Here is a 21,787-nt window from a genome sequence, read left to right as displayed (position 1 = left end):
TCTTCCTCTACCTCCTTCATCTCCTCTTTGAGCTCCCCCTCTCATTCTCACTCTTCTTCTTCTTCTAGCTCCACATTTAAACACAGCATAAACTGACCAAAGTGCTGAACAGTGGATAACTAAAAAGACAAACAATACAAAAAAACACATTGGACCAACAGTCATAATTCATGAATAAAAGGAAACCTTCAATATCAGGGTACAGAAATACAGAGGACACCAACCCGCGTGTGTGATTGGGTTGAGGACACAGACACCAACAAGGACGGTAAGCCACAGAAGGTCATTGTTTAAAAGGCAGGTTGTTCAGTTCATTGAGTGCTGTATCAAAGCACATTCATGAAAAGTGTACTGGAAGGGAAAAGTGTGATAGAACGCGCAGCAAGGATGACTGCAGCCTGCAGAAAGAATTGTCTGAGAATTGACTGAGGCTGGACTCTGCATCAAGAACCACCACACACAGACATGTCCAGGAAATTGTCAACAAGTTGCACATTCCAATAATGTGAATCAGAGACAAGGTTAGAGTGTCTTACCTGGGCTAAGGAGAAAGTAACCTGGAGCATTGCTCAGTGGTTCAAACTCCTCTTTTTACATAAAAACAAATTTAGCATTTCATTTGGATATCAAGGTCCCAAGAATCTGGTGGAGAGGCACAGAATCCAGGTTGCTTGAAGTCCAGTTTGATGTTCAGTCAATGATGATTTGGGGTGCCATGTTATCTGCTGTTGTTGGTCCAGTGTGTTTTATTAAGTCTAGAGCCAATTCAGCCTTCTAGCAGGAGGTTTTAGAGCGCTTCATGCTTCCATCTGCAGACAAGTTTTATGGAGACGCTGATTTCCTTTTCAAGCAGGACTCGGCACCATAGTTTTTTGCTGATCATGGTATTACTGTGCTTGATTGGCCAGACAACTCACCAGACCTGAAGCCCATAGAGAATCTATGGAGTAATGTCAAGAGGAAAATGAGAGACACCAGACCCAACAATACAGACGACCTTAAGGCTGCTATCAAAGCAACAACCCAGTCGGGTTGCCAACCCAAAGCAACCTGGGCTTCCATAACACTTCAGCAGTGCCACAGGCTGATTGCCTCCATACCACACCATGCAGTATTTGTGCAAAAGCAGCCAGACCAAGTATTGTGTATAAATGAGCTATTTTAGATTAGTCAGATTTGTTGATTTCTTTTCAAAATGTCAACATTTCTGTATTATAACCTCTTTATTCTGTTTTGAGATACTACTTTTTGATTTCCATGAGCTGTAAGCCATTATAATCAAGATTAAAAAATGGCTTGAAATATTTCACTTTATATCTAATGAATCTAGAATATATGAAAGATTCACTTTTTGAAATTAATTAAGGGGAAAAAATGAACTTTTCCACAATATTTTTGAGTGAGACCCACCTGTATCATAATGTATCTGCCCCTGATGGTCAAAATTTGTATTTGTATAGGCCTATGCCAGAAACAAATAAAGTCACCTGGGAAGATCTCCTTCAGTTTTTGTAAAGTTGTTAATGTTGTCACTGACATTCCAAAAGTCCAACGCTGAGGAGGTGTATGGCTGTATGCCCTTAAAAACATACATCAGTGAGTCTTTACTGGTTATGTACCGGTATATCTGACACAGTGATGAATCTGAATCTGAATGCAAGAGTGATCAAGAATTTACAAAAGCAATTAAGAAGAAAGGAAGATAAATCCATATCATTTCTTATTTCATTTGTCAACTGAATTCATTATTAGCCACTGTTTCTAACGAGGGCCGCCTAAACATTCGATCTATTTTCTAATTAGCCAACATTCAATCTATTTACAAATGCTGGACACAAATTAAACATCCAAAAGCTACCCTATTGCATCCAAAGAATGGAGTAATTTCCAGCTGAGGTTATCAAAGTGTTTTAAATAGATCTGCGGTACATTCACTCGGTTGGCCCTGGCTGTAAGTAGAGATGGCATCTTGGATTTCGAAAACAAGGAAAAGGTTAGTGCAGCCTTTCTAGGTCACTAGGGTCGACATGATGAAATCCGACATCCCCTGGGCAACGCGTGCAGGGGACACTTTCCTACACCTGAAGAGATGCTCGTCTTGGTGAGAGATTACTACTAAATATTAACGATATTTATATAGTGTAAGCCTACTAATAATCGTGTCTGAAACACGATGGCGTGCTGGCAAAAGTTTAACATATGCACATTTAGAAGATGAATAATGTAATAGAGACATGCACGGCTGACGCCTCATATGCACCTCAAATAAAATGCGCGGAATGAGAATGTCTCCACAACCTATTTAATGAAGATCGGTCCCTTTTACAACCAATGACGTAGGCTTACTGCAGGGTTACCTGCCAGGCAGATGGCACCTGCGCACCTGTGGTACGTCGTGGGAAGGTAAGCTACGGCAAGGAGGAGGCGCCTTGTGTTGAATCATTGAGCAGGTGAGGCGAAGCTTTATATTCAGTTGAATGTTACATTCACACACACAAACGAGTCATTCTTCTCCTGTCTCTACGCGGTGTCTAGGTAAGTTTTCATACAGAATTCTAGACTGAATGGACGCATCTAGAGCCTAGAAGTTGAGGTCTGGAGTGTGTTTTTTTTTAGAATTCTGCTAGGCCTACATTTAGCTATACGATATAGAGCCATTTTCTACGCTTTTAGTTTAATTGGTATGTGCAGTCTTTTAGACACCTTGCGCGTGATGGCCTATGCGTCAAATTTCATCTTGCTTGGGGCGAAAGGCCTCGTTTAGTCTACAGGCTATATCCAACTTAACAGTTTCACTAAACTGAATAAAAATAATTCCCCAACTTCTTAGCTATGTAATATGGGGATTGCTACTGTTAAATGTATTTAACTATTATGTAACGTGTAGAACTGGCCTTTCAAAATTACCAATGTGCTGTGAGTGATGTAGCCTTGATTGTTATATGAAGCCTTTGTTCATTTAGGCAAGATCTGATAACATCGTTTTGCTAATGGATGTACCTCTTGTTGGATGTTCAACTTAGACAAACTCAAACAAAGAGGGCATGCATAATTTATACAATTCTGTCTGCTCATAGAATATATCGACACATCAACGTAACAGATATCACAGTCTGGCACACAATGACATCACATAATTGAAAGGAAATTTGACCTAACTATTAATGTGCCTTGTTAATCTTTTGGGTTAAATTTAATTGGTGTCCAATTTTGTTTAGGCCTGAAGGCATGTTGAGAAATGTGTTGTTGTAAAAGGTTACTAATGTTAACCTCAGAGCCTTTTTCACCCAGGCTTCACTGATCAGAAAGAAAAATGGCGTCCCAGTTGGAAAAATCAATGGAGGGCCTTATCAAAGTATTCCATAACTACTCTTCAAAAGAAGGGGACAAGTACAAGTTGAGCAAAGTCGAACTGAAGAGTCTGTTACAGGGAGAACTCAGTGACTTTCTGGCGGTGAGTCCTACATGTTTTCACCAATTCAAGTTACTTTAGTCATATAACCATACACATACATTTAACTGGTTTCTCCAACATCCAATTTAGGCCAGTAAAGACCCAATGGTAGTGGAAAAAATTATGTCTGACCTGGATGAAAATCGTGATGGGGAAGTCGACTTTCAAGAATTTGTTGTCCTGGTTGCAGCACTAACTGTTGCTTGCAATGAATTCTTTGTGGAGAGTATGAAGAACTAAGTCTTTTCTTGTTGGCATGTTTCCTAACCTGTCCTTCACATAACATGAAGGCAGGCAGGTATATCTTTGGGAATAATTTTAATATGATCAACATGTTTGTTACAGTCCTTTGAAAAATTTTGCTAATACCACATTTAATTAACATTTGTTGAAAGATCAATGTGAATAATTTAAATGCATTTCAAACTTAATGGGAAGTGGTATTTGGAATTGTACATCTATGACTAACAACTTTGTGGTAAGTTGTAGTAAAATATACATTTCCTCTCAAGACTCCTAGTGTGTGCTTTCTATTTTTTTTTTTTTTTTTTTTTTTTTTGAGTATGACCTAAGTTCCTTTTCTCCAACACACTGATTAAATCAAAGCTGTAAGAACCAGGTGCCTGCCAGAACTGCAGTCTATTATTTAACCTGTCACTCACGTAAAACAACCTGTGTAGCCCATACCTAATTGTAATTTATAATGTCAAACAGAGGCTTGAAAGAAATTGGGAATGAAATTGATCCTTTCACCAGAGTTTTTAAATATCACTTTGATGGGACACTTTAAACACATAGTTCTATGCTTCAGAGGTGATAAGAATTTTTCATTGAGGCTATGAAGGCACTATAAGTACATACAAAGCTATCCAAAATCTCAGACACAACCACCCAAGGCCTTTCTTTGCATTTATTTATAGGTACATGGCTTCTGCAGCTCCCCAGGTAGAACTTTCCATGGTTTCTATCTACTGGATATGCCAGAGCAAAACAAAATAACTGGACCCCCAGGCAATACAATTTCAAGCCCAATTTCACCTTAAACACTGAGCAGCTCAGGGAAATTGAAGGAGCATACATGCTTAGACAGACATCGCAGTAAATGGAATTTTGGTTTGAAAAACATGTTTTTAACCTTTTCAATACACCACACTGATTTCATTCAAATAAGATGCACAGACTGCCTAATATGTTCTTAAATAGTCTCATCTTTCCACCTGTTCAATGAATTATGCAAAACATTATTTAAAATGTTGAATAAATCACAGGTGTGTTTGGTATACAACCGCATACAACAAGCACAGTATACATTACAACCATTTATTCCAAAAGACTGTATCCCATGAGTCCAGTCTGACTTGTCATAAACTCTACAGTAAAAAATGTAATACATTTTAATTTATATATTATGCCCCAAAAATGCATACTTGATGCGGTCATCTCTGAAAATTAAAAATTCCTTAAAATGCAAACCAACATAATCTGTAAATACACTCTGTCGACGGTACTACACATGAAACTCGTATGATATCGACATTGTGAAGCACAGTGATGGCCCTGTGTTGTAGAATAAAAACCTTCTTGTACGTTCCCATGTTCAACAAGCATCCTTTACCCCTTGGGTAAGTCCCTGCTTCACGGCCACAAGTACCAGGTTACGAGGGAGAAAGCAGGATCAAAGAGAGGCACCAGCTGGCTCGGTATACCTGCCAGTAACAGGACATAAGACATGACTTTAGTCATTCACGTCACAATTTTTTTTTTTATGACATTTAAACATGGCTCTAGCTGTGAGATTAATAATTTGACTTTACATGCACATTACATGCTGAGCGGGTGATAATTAAATGAATAAAACACCATGCAATAGCACGTATGACTACCGGTACAGTTAAGAACTAAATTATTCATACCCCATACACCTTATTTTTTTGATTCCATGTTTCTACCACATTGTCTTACAACCTTTTGGCATGTGGCAGTGTCATTTTCAGTCAGAACAAACATATTGGTCAAGAGAAAATCAACATTACATCAATATTCGCCAGGGGTATGAATAATTTTGTTCTTAACTGCATATGATATCACTGTCTTTCTGCAAGTCAGATTAATCTGACAAAGATGCAGGTATACATTTATATTTTAACAAATAACTTTTTTTAAGTTTGGCCACCTTGGGATTAACATGGCCACGGCTGGGTAAGTAGTACACTAAACAATTGTAGATTAGGCATCCCTGGACTACCTCTATGCTATTTTTAACAGTAACTCTTGGAATAACATGGCCTTGCGTAAACCGACACAGAAAACTCCAGAGAGCAGTCTCGGCCCACCTTGTTCCTGCAGGAAGAGCATCCGGTCCAGCAGCACCAGAGTCTCCACCACAGGGGCCAACAGCAGCACCAGGCTGAAGTAGGTCACCACACGGCCCTGCTGTTGCAGCATAGTGTCCACCTGGTCCAGAGGCAGGTCAGCAGGTAGGCCCACGCGTGGCAGACCTAGTCGAGCATACCTGCAGTGGTACATGTTATGCTTTTATTAGAGTGAAATCACAGGGCGGCGGTATTTCATATGGTTAATATAGTTACTGCATTTTATATAGCTGATATACAATGAGCTTTCTTTTTTGTTTTGTTTAATACGGCATAATTTCAACCACTCATTTTCAGCCTCTCAAGATAATGAGCTAAATACTTCATTCACTCTCTTAAAAAAAGAATTCGAAAATACTTGTCTAAATTAGTCTGATGGACAAACCAAGAGAGTGTATTTTTGGGAAATACAAATTCTTTCTGTAGTTAACGTATGTAAAAAGGAGCCACAGGTGCCATTATTCAGTACTATTTACCCAGAGCCTATTTACCTACCTCAATAAAGTTAGTCAATGCTCAAACATATAAAACCATTTAGATTATGGCTGCACGATTTTGGGAAAATATCTAACTGCAAGTCAAGCTTTTAGTTCAATATTCCAAATTTTGTTTTAAGTTGGGCCACTGATGCCCAGCATGCCTAGCCACAGAGCTTCACTATCTATCACACAAGGAGCGTGACATGAATATAAAAATCATGCATGTGACAAGATTGGAAAAGAACTGTGAGCTGCACCATTAATTGCAGCTTCTGCAATTGAATGCATTAGTTCAAATTGTGAGTTTGATTAAAAATCGATTCATTGTGCAGGCTTAGTTTATACTTGGTGCCAAGTCACACAAGGCGGCCCATGTACTGACTCTGCAAAGGGAAGGGTGTGTGCTTTCTTGATGGTCTGGATGCCGGCCCTGCGCACATCTGGACGCGCCGCCCGATGACGGTCTCCAGCACAGCCCGATAGCAGTGCGTCTTCAGCAGCTCGCTCTCCTCACGGAGCCTGTGGACGTAGTCCTCCACCGCGTGGCACGCCCCCTCTCGCGCCTTATAGGACAGCTGGTGCCCGGGCAATCCCCTCACCCACTCGCTCATTGGGTAGCCAAAGTCAGAGGGTGTGAGGGCGTCAGCCGATTGGGCGGTGGGGGGAGGGGCAAGGACACCAGGCGGAGAGGGATTCTCCTTGGTGGTGATCTTCATGTAGCAGCAGGCCACCGAGGTGATGCCCTGAACGCGAGGGCAGCTGACAAAATGGCGCAGGAGGGTGGCGCTCAGGTCTCCGCAAGCATGGAGGCCAGTTAAGACGAAACCTCTTCCCATGCGCTCCTCATCCCCAGGGCCAGCAGTCGAGTCCGACAAGGTGCTATTAAACAGGCAGCTAGCTGATTGTCCTGAGCAAACCACTGGACTGGACCTACAGGGACGCTTCACCAGTGGCGTTTGGGTGTGTTTGACATCTGCTGCTGGCGCCGAATCTGATGAACAGTCGTGTGCCTGGAGGTCCTCCAAAATGGGGCCAGGGCAATCTGTCACCTGGTGCAGTGACAGCGCTCTGGCTCTGGATCCTTCAGCGCAGCTCGGCGAGTCACACTCCGCTGACCGCAGACACTGGCCCTTGGAGTCCGGCTGATGATCCGAGGCTGACATGGATATCCACTGTCTCTTTTTACAGAGGCCACCAGCGGAGACCGGCCACTCACTTTCATCATCCCTACTATTCAGCTGCTCGATAAAGTCTTCCCACGAGGCCTTTGGATTGACCCAGCCTACAACGTGATGAGGTGACGGACCAGACACCACTTGGGGAAGATGGTTAGCGTCAGTCTAGGAGGGTAGAAATGGGCATTGGAGACATTGTTTGATTGGCAGTTAGGTACTGTAGGTATAATAGGGGGGAAAGTGAGTTTAGCTGAAATGAACATGAAGTTTGTTTTGTTAGAAGCTTAATAACAGCTACCTTTCTGAGCCTCTCCTTTTCCAGTGTAGAGCGGAGCTGTCCGTCAAACTTTTTGGCCATCGACACCAGGTTGGCATCTGCCTCAATTGCAGTGACAGACAAGCCAAGCCCAAAGGATAAAAAACGTGTCAGGTGCCCCTAATAATCAATTAAAGATTAAAGATACATTTGGTGCATCGCTGTTCTTAATTTGTTTTGTGAAAAAGTGGGCAAGAATTACCTGTCCTGAACCCACGTCAACCACGTCATCACAGTTGGTCTGTTGACACAGATTTGTCACCATCTGACAAAAGAGACAAGAAACAAATCAACACATGTACTGCTATAACAGACTACCTTCAAAACTAATAACCTTGACAAAATGGGGAAAATATCTTTGGTCCTATAATTTTTATGTGACTGGTGGTTGATTAAGACGCTACTCTGATGCTAAATGTTACTAAGGTTACGACATTGATGATGGCATCAAGACTACACAACATCCTCTGGGCATACCATCCCCAGCCTGCGAATCTCATGCTGCTTCTTTGGTTTCACATGCTTTCGGAAGATGTGTCCTAAGAGGGAACTCTGGCTTTGATTGCTGTGGAATTCTTCCGGCTTTATCCCAGGATGGATTGACCCCTGATCAGGAGGGACTCTCGGATAGGCCAACGCATGGGCAGAGGCTCGGAAGGCGAGGAGAGAGAGAGGCCAGACAGATGGATATCTGTTCAAGTGGCAGGTTGAGGGAGGGAGGGAGGGAGAGAGAGAGATTTGTATAGGGTACATCAACAAAAATCTGATCTGTACGCTTTTGCCAAACCTAAAAGGATAGCTCACAACCTTACCCTCTATTTGTGACACTTTTGTCAAGCAGTAGATCAGCAATCTGTGGTGGTGACAGCTGATTTAGAGGCTCCTGCCAGCTTAATGGCAAGGACTCCCAGAGATTTTCACTGAAAAACTCCTGCAGACAATCGAGTTAAACAGCCTGTAGCTCAACCTTATAACGTTTAAAAGGGAAACAGTGGATAAATGACTTACAATGATGTATGAATCTGAGATGTGCTTGTAAAGAGAAAGCAGATTCGTAACACTCTTCGCCAAATGTCTCTGTTGTTCATCGGTGAGGGTGGCAGAGAACATCCTCTGAGGACAGCACAAAAAAAAGGTAAAGAAGTCGCCCACGGCAATTTATCAAAGAGATTGTCAAGACATAACTAATGCTGTTTTGTTTTGCCCGCCTGCTGAGAACCATAACATGAGATGCCTTTAGTTTTCTGCAATTCAGTCAATCTAGTGACCTACTTTTCGATAATACACAGTCATATACTTAGATCATATTCATCAGCTCGGCACATACAGTAAAAATGCAGTTATGAAGTCAATGAAAGAAATAGGACCATCTAGCTCCTAACACCGGTTTCCCACATTGCGTTTGTACCCGGAAGCACATTCGTTGTAGTTCCAGGCCCCAGGAAGCCGAAACAAATCAGCGTGGCCAACAGTACAGTTAACATAGGATTATGTCAGTTTTTATGTTCTAGTAGGCCTACATCTGGACTAATGATTTTACGGCTACATAACACGGAAACAACAGTCATTCGGTAGGTTTGCGATTTTTGTTTAAAAATGATTGAATGTTCGCTAGTGAGATAGGAGCTAACCATGTTAGCTCAAAGGCTAACGTTATCTTACTTAACGTTACTTGAGTTTGCGACATTAGCTCAGCTGTTCTCAAAAATATTGCTGGTTTTGGTACCGCATACCAATACCAAAAAAAAAAATCCTAACTAGTTGTAAAGTTAAACTATAGGTAGAATAAAGGCAAGCACCTTGTAGGCTAACGAAGTCCATGCCCAATGTTGTTGAAACCTCTGTGAAATGTGTGCGGTTACTTAACGTTACCTCTGGACTGTATTGTATTTTTCTGTTAAATAAACGGTTGGTCTTCTGTTTTAGATGTTCAAGAGGCAGACATGGTTTGGCATTTTTACTTACTGAATTTTTAATTGATCTACATCAACATCAACTCCAGTCTTCCCACTCCACATCGTGTTAAACAGTGACCGACTGCAACCATCAGAACAGTGTGCAGGTAGTTGAAAGACCACTGTCAAAAATGTCGGGACTCATGGTGCATTATGATGTGTCTGGCAGTAGTGAGACTGGCGGGGATTGTAAAAAGCCAACAGGGAACGACAAGCACAAACGTTTCCTCAAGAGTCGACGATTCCTTGAAAGAAAAGGCTTCCTGAATAACAAACAAAACAAAACCCAGCAAAGACACAACTCGTGCCCAAACGGCAAATTCCAACACCAGCAGCATCACCCAGGACCTAAGCCTTTCCACACTGCTGATAAACAAGCTTTAGAAGCCGGCAAATCCTTCCACACAAAATTCACCCCACAGCAAAGAGAAGGTGCAAGTTCCTCCACTTCTACTTCAGTCCATACTAACCCAAAACCCTGCCTCGGTTCTAGTCAGACCAAGAAACCCACAGCCCCTGCAGCCAGTGCCAGCTCATCCTTACCTCAGGGAAAAACGGTTACGGCCACCTCAGAGAGCATTGTTGTCACACAATCGGTCCAGGGGAGTGTGCCCCCCTGTGGTAACCCACTGAAGTACTTGGCCATAGACTGTGAGATGGTGGGCACAGGGCCAAAGGGTAAAAACAGTGAGTTAGCCCGCTGCAGTATTGTGTCCTATGAGGGTGACGTTGTCTATGACAAGTTCATCAAACCCATCAATCCAGTTACGGATCTGAGAACCCGCTGGAGTGGAATCCGTTGGCAGAACCTACGGAACGCCACACCATTTATAGAAGCCAAAAAAGAGGTGTGTCAACAGTGATTTTTGTCTTTAATAGTGTCTGTAGATTTGATGTAAAATAAAAATCCAGTGGCTTTTGACAGTATTTGAAAAAGCCTTCTTTCAGAAATGCTGATGTTATCTTTTGCTTTCAGAGAGTAGTATTCAAATGTAACATTGTACTGTAAATCTGTGAATGTTAAAAGTGATAAAACAAAGAAGAACTTGAGTGGCCTTGTTGGTGACAGTGCAGTATTCAGTGTCCCTTCTTTTTGACAATGTTTGTAGATTTTGAAGATCATCTCCGGCAGGGTGGTGGTTGGCCATGCCATCCACAATGACCTCAAAGCCTTGAAGTACACTCATCCAGCTGGGCTGACACGAGACACCTCTCGCATCCCGCTCCTGAACAAGAAAGCAGGCATACCAGAAACAGAGGTTGCCTCCTTAAAGAGACTCACCAAGGCTCTTTTCAATCGTGACATTCAGGTACTGTAAGCACCAGATGGAGGGACCCATTCCCATACACTAGAACAGAGGTCACTAACAGGCAGACCTTAACATGATCCTATCCAGACCCTGGACCCATATCCTAGTTATTGAGATTTTCACAGAACATTTCAAAGCTGCACTGATAAAAAAAGAGATGTTCCATATAACAATAAGAGCATTAAAACCAACTTCAGTAGCTTTAAGAACCATCACATCACTTAAGCTTACTGCTGCTCATCCAATCAAATCTGTGCATTCTGATAAAGTCGAGTCTGTGTTTGAAGTTGCTATGACAGCTGACAGGAAAAATGAAAGACGAGAGAAGAGGGATGAGACGAGAGACACTCAGATGAATAAGTAGGTTGGCGATGAGTAATTTATTTTGTTTCATGCCTTGCTTAAAGAGAAGAAAACTAGACTGCAAATATAGAGCTTTTAATAATGGTTGGACCAACATGTATATCAAATATTTTGAGATTACAGCATCATTAAAGGACCTTGAAGCGCCACTATGAGACAACAAATCTTCTGAGCAAGCATACATTACCCACTCAACAGTAAACTGAGGGCACAGAAACTTAAGATCAGAGAGGGCAATGGGATTGACCAATCAGAATCTTAAAGGAGAATTCCGGTGTGATATTGACCTAAAGTGTGTTGAAACATGATACCGAGTGTGAACGTATGTCTCATAGCCCATCTCGGCTTGTCCCCTGCACTCCAAAATCTGGCGCTTAGTTAGCCGATGCTACCAACAGCTTTTTTCAATGGTGGTGCTTCGCATCGGGCTAGCCATGCAAATAAATCACTGTTTTACACCATTTACGAGGCTCAATGTATCTCCACACTTCATTGGTAGACTTCCGAGGGCCCTGACATTTAAAACGAGACATTGAGAACTTTGAAAAAGCACTGGTAGTTTACTTACAAGACGATTTATACAGACAGTATCTTCAGGAAGTTTAGCGTTTGCAGCCATCTTGAATTTAGTCACGATAAGTCGAAATTTACGAGTAAGAATGAACAGGTATGATAGGATCAGATTCCAAAAATTCCAGAAATGCATGGATTCCAGTTGCTGCTACTGGAAGAAACTGGAATCCATGCATTTCCACTGAATTATTTTTGGAATCTGATCTGATCTGTCTGTATAAATCGTCGTAAAATGTCAGGGCCCTCGGAAGTCTACCAATGAAGTGTGGAGATACATTGAGCCTCGTAAATGGTGTAAAACAGTGATTTATTTGCATGGCTAGCCCGATGCCGAAGCACCACCATTGAAAAAGCTGTTGGTAGCATCGGCTAACTAGCGCCAGATTTTGAAGTGCAGGGGACAAGCCGAGATGGGCTATGAGACATACGTTCACACTCGGTATCATGTTTCAACACACTTTAGGTCAATATCACACCGGAATTCTCCTTTAACACATTCATTCACTGTCCAACAATATGCAAATTAATGTTCCCTGAAAGTTTCCTAGATTTTGGGTCGACATGAAAAAGTTGCTGATGGTGGGGTTCAAGGAACCTTCAGCTGCGGAATATCCCTCTTGTCTTAGCCCAAGTTCTATTTAAGTTCAACTTAATATCCCTTTTGGAGAAAAAGGCGTGATCTCATTTTAGACTTTGCTTTCTTATGGGTATGCCTACTTATTTGATTGGACTTTTGACTTAATTAAACATTGATACAACTAGGCTACCACTATACATATACTGATACAAACACCATCATAATGCATGTTAAACATTATTATGCACTAGAATAATCACTGAGGGGCCCTTAACCAGCAGCACAAGCAACATAATCAAAAGTCAAAATCTGAGTTCCTAGTTTCAAAAGAATAAGTCTGAACGTGTATATTTGTGATTTGAAAACCACCATGGTCAAGGCTCCATGGTTTGGTCTGTCAGACCACAAATGCATATTTCTGCTTTTTCCCCAAAGTCGGTCGGTAAAATAACTTTGCTGCTTCAGGCGATGTAGGTACTGCTAATATGAAAAATGCTGTTTCCTTTTTCCAGGTTGGGCGGAATGGGCATTCCTCAGTGGAAGATGCAAAGGCCACCATGGACTTGTACAAAATGGTGGCTGTGGAGTGGGAGAAAGCATTAGCATCTAAACCTCTTACTCAGTGATTACACTGTGAACCTTATGCCCTCTGTCTAAGCATTTAATATGAAGACTTTTTGCCGTTCAACATTTTCGGATTTTATCTTGGGAGTCACTGCGCTTCCCTGAGAAAATGTTCTGATGTGGTTGATGCTAAGACTACCACATGAGGGCAGTAATAGTTCAACTTCAGGTTGTAGAGGAATGAGAATGTTTAAAAATGGGGATCCTTCCACAAAGACCAGACAAGAATCTCTGTTGGTGCTTAATATAGTCAATTTCATGGAAAAAAAAAAGTAAAATATGATTTTATACTTGCTATCTCTCTGTGCCATGTCAATGTGTTTTAAATAACGTTTACACCTCATTTGAAATGATGAATGTTTTATATGTAAGTGTTGAATGTGTCCGAAACAAGGGATGTCATAAACACTCAGGAAATCCCAAATAATTCTCGTCTTCATGGGGCCATTGAGGTGTCCCATATTTTTAGTGTTCACTACCCTCGGCCTTCCTCCCCACTGATTATGCACATGAACAGTCCAGTCTCAGACTATGAGTTTTGGAAATGGAGGGGGGGGGGGACACCACACATTCTCAGTACTCATTGAGGAACTTATGCACTTAGAAGTAGATTTTAAAAATTGAGCTTTTTAGGCTTGCTTAGAGAAATGAGCGGAAAGTTACTGTTGCCTGAAGAATGTCAGATCATCGGTCTAGGATGAGTCGCCTAGCAGAGGGAATGATGGAGTTGTGTGTAGAGTGAGGGGCCATTCCCTCTCGCTCTGCGGTTAGGATGGAAGGTTACAGGTTTGTCTGGGAGGAAGATGAGACTTAATCTCACTCCTCCCGGCTCACACTGTTCCCCTTTAAGCTGCTGGCCAGGGCCCTTGGCAAACTTGGAGCAGCAGCATCGCTCCTCGCCTGTGAATTCAACACCACAACATTAATTATGCCACTTCCTTGTCCCCTTCACGCCGTGGCTCATGCAAAGCTCCACAGCTGCACTGATGCTGCAGCTAATCAAAGAAGGGCTTTTCTCACTAACCGCCACTCCACACACACACACACACACACACACCATTCTCAGTTCAGTCCCCTGATCACTGCCCTATTCGCCACACCACTGTGTTGTGACTGCACTCAGTCAACCTGTTAAAGTGGAGCATTCCTCAACAATCTGTGTTTATTGAGCTGGGATGCTTATTTCTTGTTTAAATGCCATGAGAGAAAGACATATTTTTTCCAGTACAGTCATCTTAACCATCAATGTTTTTTTCTGGGAGAGGAGTGCTATACAAAAGAGGAATAATATATTCCTGCAGACTTCAGCATATTTTTTTTCTCTTTTCCTTAAAAGGTGTTTTAAGTGGTGGAAAAGAGTGGTCTCCACGTCATCAGTTGACAGTGGGCAATCTATTTCAGGTCATTAATTAGATTACTCAGGATTTGGTTTGGATTACACTCAACTTCCATAAAAACCTCTGGAAGGCTTTGGTAATGTCTTATAAATCCTCTAGTGGTTTTGGTGAAACTGTGATTCAGAAGAAAGCATGCTCATCACAGCTACCAAATCTTTTATGGCTTTACCATGTCGATGGAATAAAGGGCAGCTTTTTGTTCTCTGTACTCTGAGCATGGTCCATGTTTTAGTGGTATTTAGCACTAAAAGCATAACTGTCTAGGCTGTACCTGAACTGTATATCATCTTCCATTACATTTGGAACTGGCATAGGAGAGAACTTTGTGAAGCTGCCTCATTTGTAGTCATATTTGTGTAAGTTACTCACACTTTCAAATACGCATTCTCCACTCGCACTGTCCACTGAAATGACTGTGTCAACTGAGTCCAGACACAGGACTGCTCTGTTCTTTGCTGTCTCGGGCGCAGCACCAAAACTCGAGGCTAGGGGCTGTCGGCACCTCATCTGCCAGTTGGCTAAATCCAGAACACTACACTCCCCCACAACTGGACAGTAGCAGATTAGAGAGTGGGCCTTCAGGTGATGCACCATTCCCTCTAGGGATGTAACGGTATGAAAATTTAACCTCACGCTTACAGTGACCAAAATGATCACGGTTTTCAGTATTATCACGGTATAAAAAGACGCAGAGTGGCTACATGATACAGTACACGTTTTGTGGTGAAAATGTTCCGCCTTTTAAAATCAGGTGTAACTTAATCTGAATCGCAGTTAAATCCATCAATTAGACCAGTGGTTTTCAAAGTGGGGGCCGGGGCTGCGAGGGGGTGCCAGGGGGGCCTCAGCAAGTTGGAGGGAAAAATAAAAGCAAGAAATAAATACATTTGAAACATTTAAAATATACTATGTGGGTTGTTATACAATGCCATTATAATAATGTGACGCATGTCTGAACATATTTCCCTTGATAATGACTGGGAATAATAGTAGAGTGATGGCTCTCATATAGCAGAAAGCCCCAAATAAAATTTTTACACACTGTATGCTCCATCGCGATGTGGTTGTGGCTAAAATAATTATTAGATTAGCTTAATGTATTTTTACATTTGCCGTAGTATTGTCGATGGGTTTAATTAATAAAACATCAAGGGGGTCCTTGGCCAGAACCTAGTGGTATTTGGGGGGCCTTGTCGTGGAAAAGTTTGGGAACCCCTGAATTAGACAACAGAATCAGTAGGGTACCTTTTTTTTCCATTGTACCAGGCCTACTGTATGTCAAAAGCAGGCTCGGATGAAGCTGGGGAGGATTAAACACACGGTTTTCACACCGTGGTAATCAACTGTGATAATTATGATATTTTAAATGAAAACGGTAATTGTTATCGTCAACATTTTTATTGCGGTTTACTGGTTATACTGGTAATCGTTACATCCATAATTCCCTCTTGGTCAGGCTTTCCATTTCAGAGAAGTGGGTAGCACCTAAACATCCTGTAGGCTACATGTAGTTTAAGTATGGTTGCCTCTTTGAGATCTATTCATTTTAATCATTAAGGTGAATCAAACATTTTACCAATATCATATATAAAGTATAGTATAATGAACTTCCTGCATAGCTCTTGCAGTTTCACCTTCTATTTGAATTCCTTTTTTATACACTTCAATATACTTGTGACTATTAAAGTTGGCCTAATGAATAATAAAAAGAGTTCAGCGTGTAAATATAGCACACAGACACTGTGAAACATGGAGATCAAACAAATCCTTCTGGATCCAACCGCTTCCTTGCAAATCTGTCTCAGCCTTCCTTATTCCTGTGAATAATGCAATGTCCAGCCATCTCCTAAGTCCTGGCGTTGACCCTCCAGTCTGTGCCTATATGTTAAATTCCTCCAGGGCCTCACACCTAGCCTGGGCTGACAGCTTCAGCAGGACGGGCACAAAGCTGTATTCACCCTTCCTCCCCATCACTGTGCGTTGCTCATCACTACCACGCTCCCACGCCCACCTCGGTTGTCTTGTTGCTCGCAGTCTGTGCTGTGCGTGCCAACCTGAGAATCACTTCATGTCTGCCACAGAGATGAGCAGCGTGAGTCACCACGTTGTTTGCCATGTCACAGGTCACCTGTTAGTACTTAGTAGTCAACCGCATTCAGAGTTAGGAGTGAAGTCCCTAACTCTTCCCCTTGTCTTCAGTTACAGTTCCTAAATCAACTCAGTCTCTGACACAAGTGTTTCACAAACATGTTGGCAAATATGGCTGGTTGGTCTTGCAAGTCTGCATAAAAAGAATCAGCTGGAGGTTGTTCACAGTTTATTTATCTGAAAAACAAGTCAACAAATAAATCATGCACACGTTGACATTTGCTTTGTGAGTGCAGCTATTTAAAATGTGTAAATCAAAAGAAAGACAGAGTAGTCTGCTTACTGTTCTGTAACTTCTTCCCACGTTTATTTAACTGATCGAGTCATTCTGATGAAGGTCTGAGTGACCAAAATATTAGTTTAGTTATAAAACATGGTGTGTTATAAGTAGTAAGCACGCAGAGCTGTGCTATTCTCTCCTACTTTTCACATATACAACCCCAATACAGAAAAACTTTGGACGTTCTGTAAAATGCAAATAAAAACAGAATGTGATAATCTCATAAACCCATATATAGCTGCGAAAAGGACAGCCAACATATCAAATGTTGAAAATGACCAATTTGAGTATTTCATGGAAAATATATGTTCATTTTGAATCTGATACCAGTAACACGCTTTAAAACAAGGTGGGACAGGGACAACAAAATACTGGAAAAGTTGTGTAATGATAAAAACAACAATAGGAGGAATATTTCACTACTAATTAGGGTAACTGGCACCATGGTTGAGTATATCATCACAGAGATACAAAGTCTCTTAGAAGTGAAGAAGCCCAGCATCTATGACGGTATGGAGGTGCATTAGTACCTACGGCATGGGGATCTTGCACATCTACTGTATCTACACACACTAAAGGTCATTACGCCACTGACCAATAAAACCTAGTCTAAATTGAAAGGTACATATAAAGCGCAGCTTTTTTAAAGACGCACTGTCACAAGATGTAAACAGCCCTTAGCATGAGTCCCAGGCAACACTTGTCTGCTGGATGAATATCCTTAGGATTTTTATTCAGTCATTCGAACATTATTGGGCTATAAGTGTTGCTTTTTTCAGGCTGTGTTTTCGAATGTAACCCTTTGGCAGTCAGTAGTGAAAGTAAATAACTAGTGTAAAACTGTTTTGTCGTTGCCTATGAGACCACGGTAAAGTTAGTTTTAGTTTGCCAATGAGTTCAAATAATAGGCGAGTGCAGATGCACGTAGGCTATCTTCTGCTAGTCACACACGTTTTAGTAAAGGTTTAGTGGAATCCTGGTGCTGCATACAAGGTCTCGCGTGCAATGACTCTCAAAATACCAACGCGCTGTTTGATGTTGCCACTGTTTAATATTGAACTGCTTGCTCTTAAAAGGAATGACAGATGTCATTCTCATTGGTTTAAAGGATGGTACGCCCAAAACACTCCCATGACTGATTAAGAAACATAAAAACAATCCTTTTGAACATTGCACATGGCATCTAGCGAATTATTACGCTGTAAATATAGTGATTTTGGACTGGCCACACCCTAAACGTATTTAAACCATCCATTTCAGACAGTGCGTTTCAGATCGCTAAAATAGAGCCCAATGTCTTTCAGGGAAGACCTTGAACATTTCAGGAAAGCAAATGGCAAAATTAACTCTGCACATATTTAAACAGCATTTATCCATAGAGGAAGAGTCCAGGTGCTAAAATGGCCTGTCTGCAGTCCAGACCTGTCAAATTGGGTGTGTCATAGAATGAAAAACATGATTAAGAACACTACAGACTGCTCAGCAGCTGAAATCCTATATCGGGCAGGAATGGGACAACATTTCATTCTCAAAACTCTTGCAACTGCTCTCCTCACTTCAGTTCCTAAACATGAAGCAGCACACATGAAGCAGCACACACAACATGTTCTTACATGAAGAGGTGAAGCAGCACAGTGGTAAACATGCCCCTGTCTAATTTATTTTCAAACAAGTTGCTTGCATCAAATTCAAAATTAAAGGAACCGTATGTAAGAAATGTATTTCAATTAATCATAAAATGGCCCTGATATGTCACTAGACATTAAGAAATCATGTTCATTTCAAATACTTATATCACTGACAACAGTAGTCTGGCCAGGATATTGTCATTTAAAAAGTGAAGTTGCAGCCCTCAACTGATGTTGATGTTGTGTTTTGTCATGTCATGTTGTGTTTTGGCCTGATGCGCCACCCTCTACCTATCTACTAATCACAAAGTCAGTAGTGTTTCGGCATCTGGGTTGGCAACCTCGAGTCAGGAGGGAGGGGGAGGGGATACACTGCTCTAAAGTAATTTGAAAGTGATTGCAGTACCAGTTTTGGCCACAATCTTACATATGGTTCCTTTAAAGTTTAAAGTGTAAATTCAAGTATTTAGCACTTTGAGTCCCTTTTCTGGTTTGTTTTGGATGAACTAGAGTGGTGGACACCGGAATTTTGACGATTGGTCCTGTCTCGACTTTTCTGACTCATTTTGAATCGCCTTTGACTAGTCAGAGTGGCTGCCTACAGGCATGCTCAAACATGTCCTAAAACAACCCTTAACGTTCGTTTTCAAAACTGTGCAACTCACCGAGTGGTTAGTGGTGTTTGTTGATGTTCCAAAACAAGTAGTGTAGCGAAATACAGTTTCTGTCGTGTTTTTTTTGGCATTTTGTAAAATCCCATTGATTTCTGTTGGAAGACTCATTGCACTTTGATATTACTGCGCCACCGTCTATGCTTCAGGCTCAAATATTGAGCGGAAGTTAATACGCGGTTGTGAGGTGTCTGAAAAAATAGTTCCACAATAGCAAATAAGACGGCTGGAAATCAACATTTGCTATGTTGTCTATGTCCTTTTTGCAGCTAATATATGGGATTATTACATTTGTAGATTATCACATTCTGTTTTTTTATTTGCATTTTACACAATGTCCCAACATTTTCTGTGCTGGGCTTGTACATTATTTTCATGAAATGTTAAAACGCTTCAATGTTAATAGCTTTGGATGAACACATCCGCCAAATTAATAAATGTTAATAAAAAACACTGACCAGCAGCATTGAAGGCCAAAGAGGTATGGCAAGCAAAATGGACCTGCGCCACAATAATAAAAAAAAATTATAGTAATAACTAAAGTCTGCAAAAGTCCATCATTATCATGAAGTACATTTTACCCATTTCTACCTGCTTATTTTAAGCTTTGTGTTATTGAATTGAACAAATATACTGAGAGGCCACAAAGTCACAAGTGTAGTGTCACTTTAAGACCACCTTTGACCCCTTGTATATGTTTTGACACATCAAATTGAGAAAGCCTGGCAGGAAGAGCTATGAGGGTACTGTATGTTCTTGCCATATAGATATGATGGCGAGAGTTCATGCGCCGGCCCATTTGCTGGGAGTTTACATGGAGCAGGAAACTTTTCAGTGCCTGCACTACCCTGCAGGTAGACTCCTCTTGAGCCTTTGACCAGAGCTGATTTTAAAGACTGTGGTATTTGGCTAAACAAATACTTAAATACAGTCATCAACACAGGTGTGCTACCAACTTGGAGGCTATCAAGATATTCAGTTATTTCACTGTTGAGTTAACTCTGTGTTCTGACTTCCTCCTGGGTCTATGTGAGGTTATTAGGCTACTGGTAATCAGCTCACAGCTAATTTAAAACCCTCATTGAGCAAAGGCCCAGGACATTTTCTTGGTGACTATAACTCGACTATAAATCATCACCTTTCACAAGCAGTTCAGTTCAGTTCAGATATCTTTATTAGTCCCCGAGGGGCAATTACAGCCAACCCATCCATGAAGGGGTTAAAAAGTGCATTAGCATACACTGTATAAATGTATGCAATGTTAAGAATAATAAATAGACAAATAAATAAGTACTGCAGCAGTCATACTTCACCTGTCTACAGCCACACACACACACACATACACACTTCACCTGCAGTGACGGAACAGAGCAGCAGAGTCCAAGAACCAGTATTGTTGTAGTTATGTGCATTCTTTTACATGGTACCAATACGTAATTGTGGGCAGCCGTGGCCCACTGGTTAGCACTCTGGACTTGTAACCGGAGGGTTGTCGGTTTGAGCCCCGACCAGTGGGCCGCGGCTGAAGTGCCCTCACTGTGTGTTCACTGTGTGCTGTTTGTGTTTCACTAATTCACCGATTGGGTTAAATGCAGAGACCAAATTTCCCTCACGGGATCAACAAAGTATATATACTTAATACATAAAACTAACCGCTATGCAAACTCATTCTTGGACAGACACATACAGGTTGCTTGCAGAGTGAACACAAAGTTATATGTTTGAGTAATATTATTTTTAGCAGTCTTAGTCAGTGCACCCAGGTTTTATTTTGTTCCATTGCAGTGGAATTAAGACCTGCTGACTAGACCCAACAGGCCAGTGAAGATGAATTCACTGTCAGGTTGCTAGGGGCAACAAAGGACAATCCCTGCCTTGTGTCTCAGGGAATTATAAACCTCAACAACAACAAAAAACAGTCACACATGCATGCATGGCTGCTGTCAAGGAGTCTGTCTGCTTTTAAACTACTCACTGCAGTGCCTTGGCATTAGGAAGTTGTTCCACCATGATCAAAGAGGTCAGTGTCTGTCATGAGAACACTCCACACCGCCACACCAGAACTGTCAGCCTGTCGATATGTTTATATGTGGCATGACGCAATAAGACTGTTTCCTCTCATCCCTGGACCGATGATGTATGGAGGAACAGGAGGGAAACAAATGGTCAGACAACGTTCCTTAGTAGGCTACTCTACAGACAATATAAATGGGCTAGTTAACTATCACATCTAGAGAAGATTTTAAATTTTAATTGAATTATGGTGCCTTTTTACTTTTCTACAACATGACATAAAACTACCCCAAATGTTAACAATCCAACATGCAAACAAACAATCCAACATAAAAAACATGATAGGCTATTGCCCTCAATATGTAGATGATCACCTTGAGGTGACACTAATTTTCTTAAATTTAACTACAACACAGCCTTTAAAAATGTGTAGAGAAAAACCAGGATGATGT

At 41.4% G+C, this 21,787-nt stretch overlaps 3 protein-coding genes across 4 annotated transcripts; 2 read left to right on the top strand and 1 right to left on the bottom strand.

Annotated features, from left to right (window-relative positions):
* The first annotated feature begins 2,340 nt into the window (after positions 1-2,340).
* s100a1 (S100 calcium binding protein A1) lies at positions 2,341-3,967 on the top strand. Of its 2 annotated transcripts, none has more exons than XM_048261733.1 (3): positions 2,341-2,450; positions 3,292-3,454; positions 3,545-3,967. In XM_048261733.1, the coding sequence occupies exons 2-3, from the start codon at positions 3,314-3,316 to the stop codon at positions 3,692-3,694; spliced, it is 291 nt and encodes a 96-aa protein (XP_048117690.1). In that variant the 5' UTR covers positions 2,341-2,450; positions 3,292-3,313; the 3' UTR covers positions 3,695-3,967. The 2 variants fall into 2 exon arrangements, with proteins under 2 accessions (XP_048117690.1, XP_048117691.1); XM_048261734.1 differs by having other exon boundaries at positions 2,433-2,535.
* An 877-nt stretch (positions 3,968-4,844) lies between these two features.
* Positions 4,845-9,305, bottom strand: mettl25b (methyltransferase like 25B). Its single transcript, XM_048261710.1, is given in 11 exon segments — positions 4,845-5,119; positions 5,122-5,160; positions 5,788-5,966; positions 6,688-6,763; positions 6,766-7,645; positions 7,779-7,916; positions 7,999-8,061; positions 8,274-8,487; positions 8,609-8,727; positions 8,805-8,909; positions 9,205-9,305. Coding segments are annotated over 11 exon segments (1,893 nt in total). The 5' UTR covers positions 9,217-9,305; the 3' UTR covers positions 4,845-5,051.
* isg20l2 (interferon stimulated exonuclease gene 20-like 2) lies at positions 9,218-13,495 on the top strand. Its single transcript, XM_048261725.1, has 4 exons — positions 9,218-9,367; positions 9,723-10,599; positions 10,861-11,061; positions 13,087-13,495. Exons 2-4 carry the CDS (start codon positions 9,883-9,885, stop codon positions 13,198-13,200), a joined length of 1,032 nt encoding a protein of 343 aa, XP_048117682.1. The 5' UTR covers positions 9,218-9,367; positions 9,723-9,882; the 3' UTR covers positions 13,201-13,495.
* Positions 13,496-21,787: the final 8,292 nt, after the last annotated feature.

The sequence above is a fragment of the Alosa alosa genome, chromosome 13 (assembly GCF_017589495.1).
Source record: "Alosa alosa isolate M-15738 ecotype Scorff River chromosome 13, AALO_Geno_1.1, whole genome shotgun sequence".
Lineage (NCBI taxonomy): Eukaryota > Metazoa > Chordata > Actinopteri > Clupeiformes > Clupeidae > Alosa > Alosa alosa.
This window is presented reverse-complemented; position numbering and strand designations above follow the sequence as displayed.

Excerpts from the sequence above, each read along its gene's own strand:
- s100a1 (XM_048261733.1), top strand. The coding sequence starts at position 3,314 with ATGGCGTCCCAGTTGGAAAAATCAATGGAGGGCCTTATCAAAGTATTC. Across the intron at positions 3,455-3,544 it reads AACTCAGTGACTTTCTGGCG|GCCAGTAAAGACCCAATGGT; the intron begins GTGAGTCCTACA and ends CATCCAATTTAG.
- isg20l2 (XM_048261725.1), top strand. The coding sequence starts at position 9,883 with ATGTCGGGACTCATGGTGCATTATGATGTGTCTGGCAGTAGTGAGACT. Across the intron at positions 10,600-10,860 it reads TTATAGAAGCCAAAAAAGAG|ATTTTGAAGATCATCTCCGG; the intron begins GTGTGTCAACAG and ends CAATGTTTGTAG. Across the intron at positions 11,062-13,086 it reads TTTTCAATCGTGACATTCAG|GTTGGGCGGAATGGGCATTC; the intron begins GTACTGTAAGCA and ends TCCTTTTTCCAG.